At 39.9% G+C, this 21,324-nt stretch overlaps 1 protein-coding gene across 1 annotated transcript; it reads left to right on the top strand.

Moving 5' to 3' along the window:
* The first annotated feature begins 12,154 nt into the window (after positions 1 to 12,154).
* Positions 12,155 to 21,114, top strand: pstpip1b (proline-serine-threonine phosphatase interacting protein 1b). Its single transcript, XM_082161379.1, has 16 exons — positions 12,155 to 12,405; positions 12,736 to 12,836; positions 12,909 to 12,983; positions 13,192 to 13,226; positions 13,317 to 13,423; positions 13,688 to 13,750; positions 14,352 to 14,456; positions 15,610 to 15,655; positions 16,120 to 16,199; positions 16,487 to 16,585; positions 16,673 to 16,769; positions 16,903 to 16,972; positions 17,742 to 17,776; positions 17,928 to 18,034; positions 18,346 to 18,686; positions 20,294 to 21,114. Exons 1-15 carry the CDS (start codon positions 12,376 to 12,378, stop codon positions 18,529 to 18,531), a joined length of 1,236 nt encoding a protein of 411 aa, XP_082017505.1. The 5' UTR covers positions 12,155 to 12,375; the 3' UTR covers positions 18,532 to 18,686; positions 20,294 to 21,114.
* Positions 21,115 to 21,324: the final 210 nt, after the last annotated feature.

Here is a 21,324-nt window from a genome sequence, read left to right as displayed (position 1 = left end):
AGCAAAAGAGGAAAAAGGAGTAAGAGAACTGTGTCTTTCTGAGAGACGCCAGATTATCTGCTTCACTGCTTGAGTGAAACACATTAGCAAGCTGGATTATTCAGCTCAGTGCTTCAGAGAACAAGTGCTGAAATGAAAGCATGTCTGTGTGTGTGTGTGTGTGTGTGTGTGTGTGTGTGTGTGTGTGTGTGTGTGTGTGTGTATGTGTGTGTGCGCGCCTGTCCTGTTTTCTCTGTCATACCTTTGAGTTTGAACCTCTTCATCTTCTATGTTTTAAAGAAACCAGAGGCATCTTCAAAAATGTTGTATAAAACACACTGTAATGCTCCTTATTTAACCCTCTGTATTTGACTTCCCATCGCCAGGATCAGCTGGACATGGAGACTGTTTGACTACAAACTAGGAGTGATTATCTCGGTGAGGAGTAAATGATGACAAGGTGGTTTTAAGAGGTGAAATCTGAATACTTGTGGCAGGGAGGGAGAGAGAGAGAGAGAAAGAGACTGTAGACCACAGGATGACATATCATTAAGTGCCCCAGTCAACAGCATATTACCGCCTCTGAAGAACCATTGAGTCTGCCAGGGTTATGTGACCTGTCACACAGACTTGCATCATGAACAGGAACATGTTACGAACACTTACACAAAGAGAGATGAGAAAGAAGAAAAGAGGAAGCATTTGCACACACACAGTGGTTGGTTTGCACAGAATCATCACGCAGAAAAGCATGTGAAATAATGGCCGTTAACCATGTGGGTAAAAAATATGTTGGTGACATCAAAGTCACCATGAAATCAAAATGTACTTGTTTTTTATTGCAGTATTTATTATAAAAAATTTATCCGTGCACATTATTATAATTTTTTTCAATGAATGTGCCCTCATAATCTTTAATCAAAATAACCTTGCAGCATTATCTCTTCTCCTCTCTGATGACGTGTTTACTGGCGTGAGGGTGGGACAACCTGTCACTCACATGACATCACAGCAATAGCAAACCACAACGATCCAACCATTCAATTCCCCATGGACAAAATTAAGTCCTGCCCTAGACTTTTTTTAAAGAAGCCGTTTCACTTCGATATACACATCACAATAGTAAAGAAAACCCTACCGCAATTTCATGCTGACTTCATGAGTGGCTGTGCTCACAAAGAGAGTTTGGTGCCTGTAATGTCTCAAATCCATTCACCCTATGAAACCCTATTGTATATCTTCCATGCTTTCCTATAAATGATCAAAACATACAATGAAAATGAACTTTGCAATGATTGTAAGGCCGAAAAATATTATAATATTAAAGAATTAGAAGCAAAGGAAAGGACCAGTGAGCTCACATACGCAACACCCCCAGCTGAATCATTGATCCAGAGAGCCTTACATCACATGACGGGAAACTCGAGCAAGAGAGGAACACTGGACTTGACAACAAGAACACAGATAAGATTTACTCATCTGAGACACACACATCCACATATTCATGGTATGATATACAGAGTATGCACAAATGTGAATGATAAAGAGCTACCACCAGGCCTCACGCAAAGATAAGATATCACGCAAGACATCACGTAAAGATAGGCCTCCTTTATGGCCGAAATATAAAAGGTGCAGAAGAGTTTTTTGCTTATAATCAATTAAAAAGATAATTAAATAAGCAGATATAAACGTAGGCAGCCACAGACAAATACACACACTTGTTAAGAGATGAGCCAATCTTATGCCTTCTAACAGAGCGATCAATGATCACACAGCCCTCAGGATATCACTCAAACTGATCCATCTATCATCAGCTGAATTATTCATACATGACCGACAGTGAGTGTGTATTTGTGAGAGTGTGTCCTTAATAGGGCAGTTTGGGCAGATTTGCAGTTTCTTCTATTTGTTTATCTTTAGCACAACTGTCCAACCAACTAACATCACTGCAAAAAATAAATAAATTAAATTAATAATAATTCTGAAAATGATCCTTCAAAATTAAACAAGCACTAACCACACATATACAGTAAACGCACAAATCAAAACAGTTCACACAGAGCCCAGCTGGCAATCGTGGTACAATCGAGTAAAGGATAATCCTGATCAATATCTAGGCTATACTTCCTGAGGGATCGGTTTTCATAGGGATATCAATATAGAACATGATTTTCAGCACTAAGTGTTTATACAATTAAACATGTGCTTCAAAAAGCCACACACCACACCAAATAACAATAAAAAACTTTTTTTTTATAAAGGGTTCATCACAATAATCCTGCCTGAAAATAAGTTGAAATATATATTATTTTATATATATATATATATAATACATTGGACTTCTAAAAACGTTTCTATTTTGCATTTTCTTTAATTTAACAGACTGTTTTGACCTTTTTTGAAATGTTTTACTTCTTTGTACTATATATATATATATATATATATTTTATTTTTTCTGAAACTTTCTGTTTTTACATTGATTTCATTTATAATTTGAATCCAAGCTTTCCAATGTGGTCTCAGACTTTTGGACCCCACTCATACATATTTAATAATACATACATATTTAAGTAACATAAAGGATACATTTTATCTAAAATTATGTTTGTAATAATTGATATGTTAGAGGAGATCATAACTAAAGTGTTCTTGGGAGCTCAATTGTGCAGACTTTTTTTTATAACAATTGATTAACAATTGGTAAACAATTGATAAATAAAATTATACCTTATTTTAACTGAAATGCCAATGTACTTTTAATCAATAATCCTAAAACAATGCTGAGCCATGTGTTTTTTCACAACTCTGACAAATATATACTGTACTAACACGCACGCACACACACGCACGCACGCACGCACGCACGCACGCACACACACACACACACACACACACACACACATTACTGACAGTCCGGAACAAACTCATCAGTCTCATTCACACGTTGAGAGCTATTCTGGTCGACTTCCTGGTGTGACTGAGGCATAAGATATCTCAAGCCCCTTGTCTGCAGGAGGGCACAAGCACACTGGCAGCAAAGGTCACAGCACACCGCTTATCTCAATCACTTAGCGACACACGTCAAGTCTTGTGAACATGTCTCACCACATCCAGAGCTTATGTACCTGCATTAAGACAAAGTAGCATGGATATATGAATATGCATTGCCTGCAGTTTATATTAAGGACTGGATCTGGACTAGTGCAAAGCCCGACATCCTTCTTATAATATTTAGAAACAACAGTGAGTATCTGACTTACTAACTGCTCACTATCCATCTTCATCAGGCAGTCTCTCAAGTAAACATTGCTTCCTCATACGTGGAGCCAGAGAATAAAAGTATTTGCCATGTAACTAAAGAAGATACATAAAAAAATGTGTTGGTTAAACTTAAAGTACGTGTTCATGCTGCATTCTAAGTTTAGTCAACCTGAAATGTGAAGTTGTCTTACTGTAACTGACAGCTTTCTTCTCTATTGTTATGATATTTCATTAAAACTATGTGCAAGTTATCTCTAGTTACCATGATGACCCTAATGAACCACAGTATTCCACATAATGCAAAAGCATTATTAACACGCTGTGGCAAGTATGCGGGGCCAAGAGCTGTGGAAACTGAGCGAGGTCGGTGACACAATTGTTACAGTTTTTTTCGATTGCTAAACGACAGTGGGCACAACTGGAGTCACATGTGCAAAACTCTAACTACAGTCTGCACAGCAGCAGTTCATGTGGACCAAACTCTAGTTCGTTTTTCATTGCTTGAACACAGTTTTCAAAACTCTACACACTTATCCCATGACTTTAACCACAACCCGCACAACACTGTGGATTTACAGCACTTTGTTCAAATGCTAACACACTGCTGTCAAAACTGTGAACCACACATTCAAAACAGAATAGATTTCAGCCTTGTGCCTTTCAAACACTGCTGAGTGCAAAAAAGTCTTATTTTAGACTTGTTAGTGAACACACACACACACACACACACACACACACACACACACACACACACACACACACACACACACACACACACACACACACACACACACACACACACACACACACACACATTTATATATAGATAGATAGATAGATAGATAGATAGATAGATAGATAGATTTTATCCATTTAGTGAAACTCAGCCATCTATGACATGCAATCTATGACAATCTTTGAAACCAAACTATAACGAGTGTTCCCAAATTTGACAGAAGCAGTTAAAATGATATTTGGGAGGGGACTAAATATGCTAAGCTAAATCTGTATCCACTGAATCACCTGTTCGACTACTAATAAGACTGCTACTCTCTCTCTCTCTGTGTGTGTGTGTGTGTGTGTGTGTGTGTGTGTGTGTGTGTGTGTGTGTGTGTATGTGTGTGTGTGTGTGTGTGTGTGTGTGTGTGTGTGTGTGTGTGTGTGTGTGTGTGTGTGTGTGTGTGTGTGTGTGTGTGTGTGTGTGTGTGTGTGTGTGTGTGTTTTATAGCCACTCACAAACTCTCACTGAGGTGGTCTCTACAGCTTCTGTAACATGATCCTTTCAACAGAAAATGCACAGGACGAGAGGGGGAGAGAGAGGCTGGACAAAAGCTCCTAACAGCAGTGCTGTCCAGTAGGTAAAAGTGGAGTTATCCCGAATGGCTGTGTTCGATTGGTGTGTAATGCATTCTGAGGGCTGGTGGTGGGAGCAGGACGGATGGCGCCACGCTGCTGCCCCACTGATACACTACACCAGCAAACACAGCCCAAGGGAAGCAAGCGCGTCAATACACACACACACACACACACACACACACACACACACACACACACACACACACACACACACACACACACACACACACACACACACACACACACACACACACACACACACACACACACACACAAACATATAGAGCACCTGCAGGCCAGCTGGAAACCCAAAAGCATCTGAGAAGGTGTTGATGTTAATCATTGCAAGAAAATGTGTATGATTGTGACAGGATAGGGAACAATATGGGTGTGTGTTTGCTGCTATCTGTGTGTGTTCTAGTGTTTTGCGGTAGCAGTTCATTCATCTCAGGGCTGGCACCAAACCTGTATGTATTTGTGAACCCCTCCTACTGTGAAGGTCATCCCTGATGTCTTGAAAGAGAGGAAATCCAGATCGATTATGATAAAAATACAGCTGCGAAGGACACAGACACACCCAGGGATACTACTATTTCATTGAAACACTTTATCATCTGCAAGGACACTTTACTATCTAGGAATAAAGCCTCAAATAACATATTGTGTAAATGATGCGTAGACATATAGCAATGGTGAGGTTTATGAATTCCTATTTTTGGAAATGTTAATATCAAGCTCCTGTTAAAGTGTAGGAAGTGTACTCATTATATCTTTACAATGACCAATACTGGAAAAATGTGTATTGCTACCCCTAAAGACAATTGTAACCAGTTACTAGTGCTCTGGCTGAAATATATTTTAATATTTTAATATTAACAACATTTATATACTCATTATATTTGAGTATTTTATAATAAATTATTTATATATTTTACATACATTTCTGTAATCAAATTATTTTGTTTTGATTTGTATTGTGCACTCTGTAAAAAAGAATCGAACATGTTCTTACGGCAAATACATGTGAAACCAGACACAAAAAATGGAACCAAAAATGACATTCAACACACACACACACACACACACACACACACACACTACGTCAGTCTGTCTGCAGCCTAACCACAATCCTCCTGCCTGCTGTGGTGACCGCAAGCAGTCAACAATGCCACAATCAGCATCATACTGCATAACAGAACAATCAATACACGCACACACACAAACCACCACCACACTGTTCATCACATCAATCGATAATTTTGTACACCACCACATAGCTCAACAGCAGTTATGCATACTTCTTAAACGTCTATAAATACATAACTATATAAATATTCACAAGTGCATGCTGCCTGTACTCACAATCTCCTCCACACACAAGGACAAACAGAAAGGATATTGCCAAGCGCATACCCATTTCAAGCTACCAATGAGTTGTAGGTAGCTTGGTAAAATTATATTTTACCTGATCTAACAATGCTCTTTAAAAATGCTCTTTTCGGTGTAATGAAGAAAGGTTGTTATATTATATCATATTTAGATGTTGCCACATTAATCAATTTTATTTTGGTTACCAGACAAATTATTTATTTATTTTTACAGTGGTAGGCCTATTAATGATAACTGAGAAATGTTGAACTGGTTGCATTGACTGTGTAGTTAAATAATGTGTGATTATTACACAGTAACATTAGGAAGGTTCTCTTTCCTTCTACCCTCCATCTAAAAATCTACACTCCCCCTCCTTTCCTAAATCTGAAATTGTCCAGCTGGTTTAACTTATTATAAGTGCTGAAGAAAATAAAACTACAAATCTGTCAACCAGTGAGCAGGTTGCATATGACTGATTATTTTTTATTTTTTTTACAATCGCTGGGACACATTTCTCAATACTTGGGTCACTTTTTCAAAACAATTCACACAGTGTGCAGACTGTGCACAACAGCAGTCTATATGGACCAAACTGTGGATCATTTGGCCTTGTCACAAAATGCATTCAATGCACTTACCAAATTTCATAAATGATTTTCTCACTCTGACACAACCACCACCAAAACTCTTTAGCTAAATTTGCATGTTAATTTACTCAAAACTGTTCAACATAAATCCTTTTGGCACTCAAGCGGTTAAAAACAAAACTGCATGCATTTAGTGGAAGAACATTGTTTTGGTTGTGAGCTCAAGAGGTGCTGCAGAGTCAAATGACGTTCAGCTCCACCTCTCTGGACGTCTAATGGGGATAGGGTTAGGGCAGGGTTTCTCAAACTCGGTCCTGGAGGGCCACTGTCCTGCACAGTTTAGCTCCAACCCTGATCAAACACACCTAGTAGACGTAAGCTCCACCCATTTTCTCTGCAGTTGAGATGAAAAGTGCATTCGACATCGGCTGCATGTAACCGATCAGTGAGAGTTGCTGCTTGCAGTAGGGGAGGAGCTGAAAACAAAGATGTGAATTCTGACACTTTCTGCTTCCCGTAGTGCTCACGTGTTGTTTGCATACTTTAAATGCAATATTTGTCAAATACACTGATGTGTCAGAGATGTTTTCATTTAATACTTTATGTAGGCCTACTGCATAAACATGACACAATATAATATTGCGACTACATGAATAGAGCACTTACTGTTATAAAACAAATTCCTTAGTTCTCATCATCTCCGAAAAGCCAAGCCAGTGTTGATTCTCGTTTTATTATGATCTCTGTCGCGTTCTCTGCAACGCTAAATCTGTTTAATTTTTATGAGTGAACAAAGTATTTGTTGGATGACAACCTTTGCTATTGTTTGGAACGAGATACAATTGAGACATATTAAATGTTTTGGTAGTTTTCGTGCATTTTGAATGTGAAAAGCTGAAAGTTGGTAAGGAGAACTAGGTGAAGAGTTTTAAAAAAGTGACCCAAGTATTGAGAAATGTGTCCTAGCAATTGGAAAACAACGTTTCGGTTACTAACATAACCTTGGTTCCCCAAGATAATGGGACCGAGCATTGTGTCAGTAACTGATGCGTATGGGGAAAACTCCGTTTTTCTCCGAATACTGAAGCTTGATTTATGTGCACCTGAATAGACAAATGGCTTTTTTAGCCCGCCAAACGGGTGAAGTCATTTTCATCAGAATTTTTCCGCTGTGCCAGCAGCGTCGACTTGTGTGCAGGCGCAGTAGCATGGCAAGTTATGCAATGTTCGTTCCCGTTATCTCAGAGAACCAAGGTTACGTTAGTAACCGAAATGTTCCCTTTCAATACAGTTCACTCACATTACGTCAGCACCTGACACATATGGGGAACGCAATTCAAAGGGCCATGCTACTAGCGCAGAACGGAAGGCTGTCATGTGAGCCCGTAGCCTGGGGGCGCTTGGTGACAAGGGCCCCATAGCAGGCTACAAGAGAGATAGGGACATAAAAGGTTTGTCCAGCAAAGCAGGCTAGGGTCAGGAGCGGATAATATCTGTGCCTGAAGAGCAGGGACGTAAAAATAGTAAAACCTGGCAAAGGTGGACGGCGAGGACCAGCCGGCAATGGACACTCCGCTAGACCAAGCGTAAGAGGAGGCCATTCCCCCGGTGGAGTGGGCCCTCTCCTCTTTAAGGCACTGCAAGCCCAGGGACTTATAACCCAGCACTTTCGTGTCCACTATCCAATGAGATGGTCTGCTTCGTAACTGGCAGCCCCTTTGAGCAGTTTCCAAAGCACACAAATAGTTGCACTGACTGCTGGAACTGGCTAGGGCTGTATGTATACCCTATAGTGCCCAGACCGGGCAGAGTGGGTGTGGCACCTGCTCATCGTCAGTGGAAGGAAGAGCAGAGAGCATTATGACCTGTGCTCTAAAGGGCGTGGAAAGCACCTTATGCACATAGCCTCTTCTTGGTCAAAGGACAAATTTACTGTCATTAGGCTTGAACTCGAGGAGCTTCAGCGAGAGAGGACGAAGGTCAGCCGATGCGAATGGCTCAAACGGAGGGCCTCAGAGTGCCCTCAGGACTGTGGACAGGTCCCAAGATGGAACCGTGTGGGGGTGACTGAAGGAGACTTAAATAGGCAGTCGGCCCCACCCGTTTTGGCTGGCTAAAGAGCCATTGCCATTTGTCTGTGCAGGTGATCTGTTTTTCCCCATGCGCATCAGCCACTGATGCAATGCGAATCCGGGTGCACACTGTGCAGTTTATCATAGTCCTTCACCATTGTTGCTTGTCAGACTGTACGAACATGATCACTGATGTAATCCATTTCACACTGCAAGATCTGAGTTGTCATAAATGTCAGACTGTTCGACAGTCAAGATGTGTTAAAAACGGACGCACGCAAGAAAACTTGTCCGGAGTTTCACATCATCAATCAATGACGCGTTCGGTGACAGTGAGCTGCATTACACACGGGACTGAAATGGTGGCTACAGAGAAATCTCTAACGTTAATTTTGGTCATGGCTTGTCTTGAAAAACAAAGACAATTTGACGGTCGTCGTAGGAAAAGTCACGTTGCAGGACTGTGAGTCAAATCTTCTGACACTGCCATGCAGAATTTCGTCAGAGGTCAAATTTTATCGCAGCGGTCATTAATCGGCTGTCGGTGAACATGTCAAACAGAGGAATCTTTTAGGATTTGCAAAATTTGTCTCAGAGTCAGATGGTCAAATCGTGGCCAAATTCAGTGTGAACCCGTATCGAAAGGGAACTAAATGCATCTACCGCAAACTGTTCTACACTCATACAAAGCGTTGACTTCTTTTGTTTTATAGTGAGATAATATTTTCTATCCCTTAAACCTGACTGTCACAAACATTGTAAACATTTTAGCATTTTTTTTTAGCATTGTAAACATTTTGTAAACATTGAAATTTGTTTAATACAGTGGGGAGAACAAGTATTTGATACACTGCCGATTTTGCAGGTTTTCCCACTAACAAAGTATGTAGAAGTCTGTAATTTTTATCATAGGTACTCTTCAACTGTGAGTGACGGAATCTAAAACAAAAATCCAGAAAATCACATTGTATGATTTTTAAGTAATTCATTTGCATTTTATTGTATGACATAAGTATTTGATACATCAGAAAAGCAGAACTTAAAGGACAAGTTCGGTATTTTACACTTAAAGCCCTGTTTACAGATCGTATCTGATGAAATAGAACGGTTAAGATTAAAATTTGGACACATGCTCCTGTCCCGAGAATTTTAGGTTTATTTCGCTTTGTGGACCTATTTTGCCAAACGCGTCACACCCGTGATTCTTCCGTTGAGAGCTTGAATAATAGACACTCCAGCCCAGTGGGTGGCGATAATGCACCTTTGCCAAGGTGGGGTGGGGTGGGGGGGGGGGGGGTGGGGGCGAAATAAACCTAAAATTCTCGGGACAGCAGCATGTGTCCAAATTTTAATCTTAACCGTTCTATTTCATCAGATACGATCTGTAAACAGGGCTTTAAGTGTAAAATACCGAACTTGTCCTTTAATATCTGGTATAGTAACCTTTGTTTGCAATTACAGAGATCATATGTTTCCTGTAGTTCTTGACCAGGTTTGCACACACTGCAGCAGGGATTTTGGCCCACTCCTCCATACAGACCTTCTCCAGATCCTACAGGTTTCAGGGCTGTCGCTGGGCAATACGGACTTTCAGCTCCCTCCAAAGATTTTCTATTGGGTTCAGGTCTGGAGACTGGCTAGGCCACCACTCCAGGACCTTGAGATGCTTCTTACGGAGTCACTCCTTAGTTGCCCTGGCTGTGTGTTTTGGGTCGTTGTCATGCTGGAAGACCCAGCCACGACCCATCTTCAATGCTCTTACTGAGGGAAGGAGGTTGTTGGCCAAGATACATGGCCCCATCCATCCTCCCCTCAGTGCGGTGCAGTCGTCCTGTCCCCTTTGCAGAAAAGCATCCCCAAAGAATGATGTTTCCACCTCCATGCTTCATGGTTGGGATGGTGTTCTTGGGGTTGTACTCATCCTTCTTCTTCCTCCAAACACGGCGAGTGGAGTTTAGACCAAAAAGCTCTATTTTTGTCTCATCAGACCACATGACCTTCTCCCATTCCTCCTCTGGATCATCCAGATGGTCATTGGCAAACTTCAGACGGGCCTGGACATGCGCTGGCTTGAGCAGGGGGACCTTGCGTGCGCTGCAGGATTTTAATCCATGACGGCGTAGTGTGTTACTAATGGTTTTCTTTGAGACTGTGGTCCCAGCTCTCTTCAGGTCATTGACCAGGTCCTGCCGTGTATTTCTGGGCTGATCCCTCACCTTCCTCATGATCATTAATGCCCCGCGAGGTGAGATCTTGCATGGTGCCCCAGACCGATGGAGATTGACCTACATCTTGAACTTCTTCCATTTTCTAATAATTGCGCCAACAGTTGTTGCCTTCTCACCAAGCTGCTTGCCTATTGTCCTGTAGCCCATCCCAGCCTTGTGCAGGTCTACAATTTTATCCCTGATGTCCTTACACAGCTCTCTGGTCTTGGCCATTGTGGAGAGGTTGGAGTCTGTTTGATTGAGTGTGTGGACAGGTGTCTTTTATACAGGTAACGAGTTCAAACCAGTGCAGTTAATACAGGTAATGAGTGGAGAACAGGAGGGCTTCTTAAAGAAAAACTAACAGGTCTGTGAGAGCCGGAATTCGTACTGGTTGGTAGGTGATCAAATACTTATGTCATGCAATAAAATGCAAATTAATTATTTAAAAATCATACAATGTGATTTTCTGGATTTTCTGTCTCTCACAGTTGAAGTGTAGGCCTACCTATGATAAAAATTATAGACCTCTACATGCTTTGTAAGTAGGAAAACCTGCAAAATCGGCAGTGTATCAAATACTTGTTCTCCCCACTGCATATTAGTATATTTCATTTGTTAATTATATATATATATATATATATATAGTTGATTTATTCACAGATTAAAACCTGATCAAACCTGTAAGTGTTACTTGCATTATCATCATCAACAACAACACACGTACATCTTGTTGCACGTGCGCACAGACAAGGCAAGCTTTTAGGACCTCCTCTTTGCAAAGAGGCTGTTTAGATTTTCACACTGGCCTACTGATCCCAAAGTGTGATGCTTGCTCACCCAGACACTTGATCGGTTTCTCATTGTTGAGCCAGGTGAAGTCTGATCTGAAGTACCCCACACTAGCCTACACTCTTTCAGATTTGGAGGGTTGTGTCTCCCTCTTTTGGCTTAAGTGTGTTATAGCAATCTTCGCCCAGAAAAAGGAGAGCCAGCCAGCCAGCCAGCCAGGACAGTGATAATGGAAAAGAGACGAGAGGACAGATTTTTGTTTACAATGTCATACAACGGCGATTTTTTTTTTTTTTACTGCTGCTTTATACCGATTTAAGCTTGTTTTGCTTTGTTCCTTATCCTAACTATATATGAAAAATATCTACCTAAATCCCTTAACAAATGTGCACTGTTGACATAAAATCGTAAACATAGACTGTTTGAACTAACTGTATGCCTATCTTATCAGTTCGTTTGATCGTTACGCCAATTTCATTGTCATCTCTGTAGAAATTGCCTGCTGAACCGTTTAAAACAGTGACATCAACATTATTCTTCCTCTTTCAGAGAGCATAGACGTCAAGAGATCAAAGTTGACCAGCTGAAACCGCCACGCAGTTTCTTCCTCGTTTCAAACTTTTCATTTGACTGTTGCCTCTGTAGCGTGTGTTTCTTCCACTTTTACAGCAACTTTAATGTAATCTGTCTCAGCGGGGTTTTGTCGGTGGGTGTTCAGGAGACACTTCTGAGGACTAAACATTCAAGATGGCTTTACTGTTCTGCGATGCCTTTTGGGTAAGTTATTGTTTATAGTAAGCCTCTCAAACTTAAGTAAAAATTCTCACTACGGGAAATACAACTTATATTTCTATTTCAAGAATAATGGATTTTTTGTGTTTTCTGAATTGAACTAGTAAAAATTCTCACTCTGATAAAACTTGCACTTGTTTTATAGGGTGTAGGCCTATTTCCTTTTATTAACGTCAAGTTTTAAGAGCAGTTACATTTAAAACTATAATCTTGCAAAGTCCTATTCAAGAACATTTTCATATTTAATTGTTTACTTGTTTTTAACAGTTCCCCACTGCATAGTGTCATTAGGTTGCATGTTTGGTGTCTTTTTAGGGTACAGACTTTATGGATCAGTCGGGTTATGATGCCATATTGCAGAGGTTACATGATGGCAGGCATATGTGCAAAGACGTAGAAGACCTGTTGAAAATGAGGTATGAAAAATGAGGTATTAAGTCTGTGTGTCTCTATAAATGTCTGTGTGTGACTACTGCTCTCCTTCACAGAGCGCTGGCGGAGGAGAAGTATGGACGAGATCTGGTGGCGATTGCTCGGAAGGCAGAAGGTCAATCCGAGATTGGGTCAGTTGGTCTGTGAATATCATGCAAACTTATTCAAATTCAAACACTCTGAATTCAAATGACGTGTTGATTCAGTGAATGCCACTTCTGAATAACTTAACTATTCCTACCTTATACCTACCTTATTTCCGAACTTTTTATATGTATTCAAAGGTAGGCCAAATGTGTGTATTATGTACTCATTTCACTATCTGTTTTTTATACTCAGAACATTAAAGGCATCGTTTGACACGTTAAAAGCAGGTATGTGATGTGATGCAATTGCTTTTTGCCTCGCACCTAGAAAAATACTTGAATGCTAGAGTCCTCAACTTGAGTTGCATTGTTTTCTAGAGATTGAAAAGGCAGGAAACTTGCACATCCAACTATCTGAAAGGATAAAGGAGGAAGTTCTCAAAATAGAGGTGTTTCGAGAACACCAGAGGGAACAGAGAAAAAAGGTAAAACTAAATAAATCAAATGGTCAAGACAAATTATGCACACAGCCCAGCACTTTAGATATGTTTCCATGGTTGTTGCTGTGGTTATTCAGTATAGAGGAAGGAAGCTGGCACTTTCCTTTGAGCACATAAACACTGTAAATTATCACTTAAATAAACTTAGACACCATTTGTTGTATTTTGTAAGGAGTGAACACCAATTAATTAATGAATAATGCAACTGATAAAAGATAGAATCTTGTATCTATTTTCTGTCCTAATTAGCTTGAAGAGATTATTGAAAAACTTCAGAAGCCTAAAATGGTGTTGCACAAGAAGACCATGGAGGTAAGTACTGTAAATGAGATTAAAACAAGTATCTATTTTCCAACCCTAGGTCCTCTTGTTTCCCATTTTAGAAATGACTGTCATTAGTAGTTCAGGGCATAAATGAAACATCATTCTCAGGGTCCACCCAAAATTCAGTATCAGCCAAAAGAGGAAGAGAGTTAGAAACTGAAAGAAGAAACATGAATGCAGTGACTACATTTTCAGAATGTATTTGGACATGATAAGACAGCACACATTAGATAAATGCAGGGTTTGTTCGTTGGCTTAGGTTTTGAAGACTAACTCAAACATTTATTTTGACCACCAAGAAATGTGTAGAGAGAGAGATAGGAAAGTAAAAGAGAATAGAAACAGACGATGACAGAGGAATAAGAGAAAATAAGAGAATAGGTTGTTTGGTTTGTAGGTAAGGTATGCATGCTGTCTCTGGATATAATAAGACTTGAACTTCCTGTGCTGTACAACCACAGAAACACCACAGATAGTGAGATACGTTTTAGACACACATAAAGAGCTCCATACCCCCCCTCCCTGTTCTCGATTATCTTGCACTTTTACTCACTTTGAATCTGTTCTCTTTACTGAATGTCCTATACAGTCAAAAAGATTATATGAGCTGAGGTTTAAGGAGGCTGATGAAGCTGAGCAAGCAGTGGGGAAGAAGACAAACGTGAACACCTCCACCCACCGGCAATCAGAAAAGGTGTGAGGGCGTAAACATTTAACACATACTATAACTTTTTATACACTAAAAATACACTAAGTTAAAAACCCTGTGTGGTGAAATCAAGTTTTTAATGTTGTTTATATGTCTATGTGGTGTTTTTAATATGCTTTAAGACAAACCTTTAAAACTGCAGTGAACCAAAGTCAGTTTAAAAAACGCAGTTGGAAATCGCCGGTGTTTCTTGCCTCACAAACTACATTGCAACCAATCACGTCAACGTGCCGGCGGGCTTTAGCATATCATTAACTATTCTCTGAAGCAGGAGAGTCTCAAGAGAAGCCAGGTCCTGCCCTGGTATATTTTTCAGTTGATATGAAAAATCATGTACATTTAGCAATATAGCTAAATTATTTAAATGATGTATATTACAATGTTATGATGTTATATGCCTTTCTCCACCAACATTCTGAGTTCTTCAAAGCGTTTCTAATGATTGTAAGAAGGCAGACTGAGATGGCGAATGTGAACATGGTTTGTGTAACATTAGCAACCCATTTATAGCTGTTTGATCATGTAGTCAACCAAAAAGCGAATCATATTAATTACTGTCATGTATCCGACGTTGTAAAGAGCGATACCATTGTGCAGCGTTAACCTCAGCCTGTGCATCTCCGAGCTGGTGCGATTGAGTGGAGGCTGGGCTCATTTGCATATTCATGGGGCCTCGTATACTAAGTGAAGCAAGGTTGTAGAGTTACATTCAAGCTATTTTAAGGCATGACACATTTTTTTTTCTCAAGAAAAAAACTTTTAAATATGTAATTTTGGTGGTCAAAGATGCGTTTTAAGGGATACAATTATTGACTACAGGGGAACTGGTCATTTTAATTCTGGAATTTTGGGCAGTTGTGAAAAATTACCTATGGCAGGTTTGTGGTCACAGTAAGGCCAAAATGAGGATTAAAGCAACGCAAACTTGTTTCAGTCTGACTGGGCATCATTCGACCTCAGTGTTTAAAGAAACTCTAATACCATCAGACAGTGCAACACTTTCATTTCTTTAGAATAGAGTCTTTGAGTGAACAGTTTTGATATGTTACAGATACTGCTAATGTGTAAACTTACACTTCAGGTCAGGTCCAAATACTGAATATGGCTATTTATCAATCTATGTTGTACTATGTTGTAGGTGATGAACAGGGCCAGATTATGCAGGCAAGCAGCCAACCTGGCAGGTTCGTGCTAACAAACTTCTCTGTTGTAATAATCCTGCTGGCAGAAGGAATATAAATGCAATGTAATGTCTGTGTATGTTTGTTAACATGAACATTAATATGTTTGAAAGCTTAAGTGTTGATGAAAGTGCATGATCCTTAAAAAATCATTCTAATATGTTGATTTGGTGTTCAAGATCCATTTCTTATTATTTAAAAAATGCTTAATATTTTTGTGGAAACCATGACACATTTTTTGGGATTCTTAGAAAGTATAAAAATTAAAAAAATTAAAATTAAATAAAAGTATTCATTTCTTATTTAAAAAAAATCTTTCTGAGCCCAAACTTTTGAACAGTGATGTAGATATGAGAGCTTGAAATATATCTGGAAATATCCAAACTTTGTAAGTGAAGCAGTAGCTATTTGTGACATGTTAATGATAATGAAGAGCTGACTTCATTTTATTTCCTTTGCTGGTTCAGAAAAGCAATACAGATGGAATGTTGATCAACTAGAGAAAACTTCCCAGGACTGGGAGAGCACATACAGGAGTGCATGTGAGGTAAAGAACGTGTATACAGAAACATGTAAGCAGAAGGAGTGTATACAGAAATAAGCAAAACTAACTGACTAAGTAAGATATAACACAATCTCATAGGCATGTGATAAGCAGTCATAGCTCTCCGTCGTTGAAGTTTACTGATGTAGAACAAAGCTTGAAATGAGTCAAGAAAATGTCATTGCCAAAAATAGTTGTACAAAATCTTCTGGGTGTGATTTAAAAGGAAGTTACATCCAACATTTTACAAAAGGAACAATATGTTTTGTAATTTTTGTGTCGCCTTCTAGGTGTTTCAGCAGCAGGAGTCTGAGCGCATTAATATCTTGCGCTGTGTGTTATGGGATCATTGCAATCTGCTTTCGATTCAGTGCGTCCGGGATGATGATGTAAATGTCCTCCTTCGTCTATCTTTATAATTAAAAGCCTAGCTAAATGCTGTTTACATTTACAATTTGAACTCTTTTCTTTTGTAGTGCTATGAGGAAGTAAGGAAGATTCTTGAGCAGTGCGACATCATCACTGACAACAACTGTTTCATTAAGATGAAAAAGACTGGCTGTCGCCCCCCAGGTAAATTCCTCACATTTATCATGATTTTCTTCAGAAATGTATCAGCTTTCTTTTTGAAGAGTTGACATAGGATGATGTGATGCTTTTAAGAAATGCTACATAAATTGACAGTCACTTCTCCATCTCTCTTCAGCTCCCATTGAGTTTCAGTGTTACTCTGACGTGGACACCAATGGAGGAGTGGGGAGGGTTGAAACGAACAGGTGAATGTCTGAATAATTAAGAATGAGTTAAAGTCCCCCTGTAATCAATCATTTTATCCCCCTTAAAAACTCATCTTTGATCACTAAAATTACATTTAAATGTTTTTTTCCTGTGGAAAAAAGTAGCTTGAATGTAACTCGACACCCTTGCTTCATTTAGTTTATGTGGCTCCATGAATATGCTAATTAGCCCCACCTCCTCTCACTCGCACCCGCTCACAGATTTACTCGGCCAACTTACTGAGGTAAACGCTGCACAATGGTATCACTCTTTACAATGTTGGACACATGATGGTAATTAATATGATTAGCCTGCCTTCTAACAATTATCAGAAAAGCTTTGAAGAACTCAGAATGTCAGTGGAGAAGGGCATATAGTTCATAAATCAACCCAATTTTTCATATCAACAAAAAAATATTGAGATAATATTGGCATCCCTCGAGACTCCCCTACTGGTTCGCTGTTAATGATATGCTAAAGCCCGCCGGCACGTTGACGTGATTGGTTACAAGGTCGTTTTTGACGTCGGGAAAAACTATCGATTTCAAACCGTGTTTTTAAGACTGTCTTTGGTTCACTGCAGTTTTAAGGAGAAAATACTCAGCAATGGTGTTGATTTATGAATTTGCACATGGTTTAAGCACATTAAAAACACCACATAGACATAAACAACATTAAAAACTTGATTTTCACCACAGGGGGACTTTAAGCCATTTTTGTTCTTTGAAACTTGATTGTGAAACTCTTTTATATATGAACTCTCTACAGATTATCTGTCCTGCGTCCAAGGATACCTTCTAGTGGTCAGTATTCCTTCTCTGAAGTCTTAAACTTATAGTTTATGCTTTAAGATATGACAATATGCGAAGAGCATTAAACTAAATTCACAATGAATTTTAGCGAAGTCAAGTAGTTGAATGTGGAGCATTGAGCGTCGCTGTCCTTACATCACAGGCTGCCCTGAAGCTGGCAGTAATTTGGGTGGAACATATACACCGGCTCAACAAAGGGGAGGAGGAACTGAGGAAAAGTACATGGTGTTATATGATTTTAAAGCTCAGGTAAATAAATACAGTATCAATGTATTTATTTATAGTTAGTTGTTATCCCAGAGATACAAACTTGTCCAAGTATTTGTTGTTACTAGTAATACTTAGTGTTTGATTTAGAGAAATTTGATTTAGAGGACGTAAATAAAATGTGTAAAGTGTAAAAAAAAAACCTGATAAGTGTAATTTTAACCAACACAGTTTGCCTGACGTCCTTGTTGAAAAGTTTAAAAAGTAAAAAGCTTTATAAGTTTATAAACAAAGTTTATAGGCCTTACAGACTGTTAAACAGAGTTGTGTACTCCATTCCCTGCCCTTTCTAGGAAGATGACGAGCTGTCTGTCAGTAAAGGACAAGTTGTCACAATAACTGAGCAAGGCGAGGATGGGTGGTGGAGAGCGTGGAGGGATGGAATATCTGGGCTGGTCCCTGGAACGTACTTGACCAAAATCTCACCGCACAGTACACATCTTGCTGCCACTCTGCCTGAATGTAATCCTATCGAATAGAATTTAGCAAGTTTTACTAAGATTCTCTGCAAATTATTTCAGCCTACAAGTTGATGTAGAATTAATACATTTACGTGTACTAGAAATATGAAAGATATTAGCTTTCTTCACAGGGATCTTTAGGATTTTTTTTTAAGATACAGTACTGTGCAAAAGTCTTACCCCTCATTTACACTGAACACGTCTGCGGCGCATTACGGCTGCGACACGGCTACCGGAGCTGATCGCGCCCATTCTAGTCAATGCTTGTGTTTACACCGGCCGCGACGCGGCGCGTTTCAGAAGCTTCCCAGAAGCGGCTCTCCGCGCCGCTTCGCTAAATATAGGCGCCAGGTCTATTTTTGACGGACGCGCGTCCAAGTCGCACCGGGAATACAAAATAAAAGTAAAAAAAACATTGTCAAATTCAAAATAAACACCCTGTGCAAACTCCCAAACGTATTACACACCAATATCCTTGGTAGAAACCATAGACTGTATGGGAGAAACCCAAAAATCAAGAAAAACCACGTCGGACAGGCAAATCACGTGGTCTCGCGCATCCAGTCGCTCCGCTACTGAAATGCTTCTGGTGTGAGTTGGCACGGCGTGGAGGACGGAATAAAACCTTGTCGCAGACGCAATGCACCGCACACGTGTGCTGTGTATTACCCCTCATTTACACTGCACACCTCTGCGGTGCATTACGTCTGCGACAAGGTTTTATTCCGTCCTCCACGCCGTGCCAACTCACACCAGGAGCATTTCAGAAGCGGAGCGACTGGATGCGCGAGACCACGTGATTCGCCTGTCCGACGTGGTTTTTCTTGATTTTTGAGTTTCTACCATACAGTCTATGGTTTCTACCAAGGATATTGGTGTGTAATACGTTTGGGAGTTTGCACAGGGTGTTTATTTTGAATTTGACAATGTTTATTTTACTTTTATTTTGTATTCCCGGTGCGACTTGGACGCGCGTCCGTCAAAAATAGACTAGGCGCCTATATTTAGCGAAGCGGCGCGGAGAGCCGCTTCTGGGAAGCTTCTGAAACGCGCCGCGTCGCGGCCGGTGTAAACACAAGCATTGACTAGAATGGGCGCGATCAGCTCCGGTAGCCGTGTCGCAGCCGTAATGCGCCGCAGACGTGTTCAGTGTAAATGAGGGGTTAGGCCGGGTTCACACCGGACGCCGAAGCGGCGCGGAACGGAGGCCGCTTCCTTTCAGCGCCCATGTTAACCTATGGTGTCGTTCACACCAGACGCGGAGCGCCGCGGCATGCCGCGGGCGGCCCGCGCCGTGAAGCGCCAGTTTCGGCGTCTGGTCTATTTTTTGCGCGACCGCGAGTGATCCGCGTCCATTCCGGCAGGAAGTCACACCAATAAACACGAGACATCCGGTCAATTGTCAAAATAAAAGCAATTTTCAAATTAAAATACCGCGAGTGACAAATGCGATCATATTTGTGTATCTAAACAGACTAGAAAGATGAAAACAAACAAAGAAAAAAACTGTCTACCATATTCTCTCTCTGGCTGCGTGTGTGTCTCGACAACGGATTAATAAAATAAGTGTACAAACTTCTTGGTTACAAACAAGCATGGTGTATTCATTTTATGAGGTTATTTACTTACCCATGATGTAAAAAATAGCTCTGAATAAACAACAACTGAGCAGAAGCGCTTGTCGACAGCCGCGGAGAATACGCGTCTGGTGTGAACAGGCAGGCGCCGGACCGCGCGTGATTTTCCGTTCCGCGCCGCTTCGGCGTCCGGTGTGAACCAGGCGTTAGGCATGTTAATATCTTTTTATATATACATGTATACTGTAATATATGTATAAAATTTGTATTAACAGTTTTGTTACGTAATTACTATAGTTTATCATGGCCTATTTGTCTGGTATACAGCATAGTAATCCATTCAAAATAAACATGTGCCCTAATTTGCATTCAAGTCCTCTCAAAACATGCAAAACCCATATGCTTTAGCAAAGCATAAAGACATTCAACTGAAGACATCCCTGTAATATAATCAGAAGTATCGTGAGATGAGAGATGTGCAAACATAGGTTTGAGCCTATTGGGTCACTTTGTTGGTAGTTTTCTGTGTTACCCAACTGCTAATATGGAATAAAATTACCCAAAATATGGAATATAAACAGCAGCACATTTAATATATATAAGAGACCAAAATTACATAAGACTAGAAAAATGTGAGTTGGCGACCACTAGTGGAGAAAGTCCCAAAATATTTGGTACATATAACCAAAATGTATTTTCATTTAGGTCAAAGTGTCTGAATCATTTTTGGTAGTCCACTGTATGAATAATTTTTGGGTAAATATGTCACAGTTTACTTTCTTTTGCTACCCTCACTTAATTAACTAAATTAACTATAGTGTACTGCACCCACTCGTTAAAAAATATAAAAAATGATATCTGGTGTCTGAATAATTTTTGGTTTGACAGTATAAATACTTATTAATGCAATAACTGCCCAAACCCACCATATCAACAAATAATCAAGTTTTCTTTCTTTCTTCAGAGTAGTTTGGAGAATGGATTGATGTTAGGACTAAATTGTGTAAATATAAATTAAAACACCCCATTGAATCATGTATTTATTTTAGGTTTGGTTCTCCAAACTGAGCAGACAGATTCATGCAAACATTTCACACAAGATGAAAAATTACTCGAGATCTTGAGAGTGCAATAGACATGCAAAACATGGATACATTATTACATTTGACAGTAAAATGTCTGACCTCATTATCACAAATGCTTAACCTCTCAGTTTCTATATGTCAAAGCTGAC

This window comes from Leuciscus leuciscus (genome assembly GCF_965113295.1).
Source record: "Leuciscus leuciscus genome assembly, chromosome: 2".
NCBI lineage: Eukaryota > Metazoa > Chordata > Actinopteri > Cypriniformes > Leuciscidae > Leuciscus > Leuciscus leuciscus.
The sequence above is the reverse complement of the archived record's forward strand: the minus strand, read 5'-3'. Positions and strand labels throughout refer to the sequence as shown.

Excerpts from the sequence above, each read along its gene's own strand:
- pstpip1b (XM_082161379.1), top strand. The coding sequence starts at position 12,376 with ATGGCTTTACTGTTCTGCGATGCCTTTTGG. Across the intron at positions 13,227-13,316 it reads GTTTGACACGTTAAAAGCAG|AGATTGAAAAGGCAGGAAAC; the intron begins GTATGTGATGTG and ends ATTGTTTTCTAG. Across the intron at positions 15,656-16,119 it reads GCAAGCAGCCAACCTGGCAG|AAAAGCAATACAGATGGAAT; the intron begins GTTCGTGCTAAC and ends TTGCTGGTTCAG.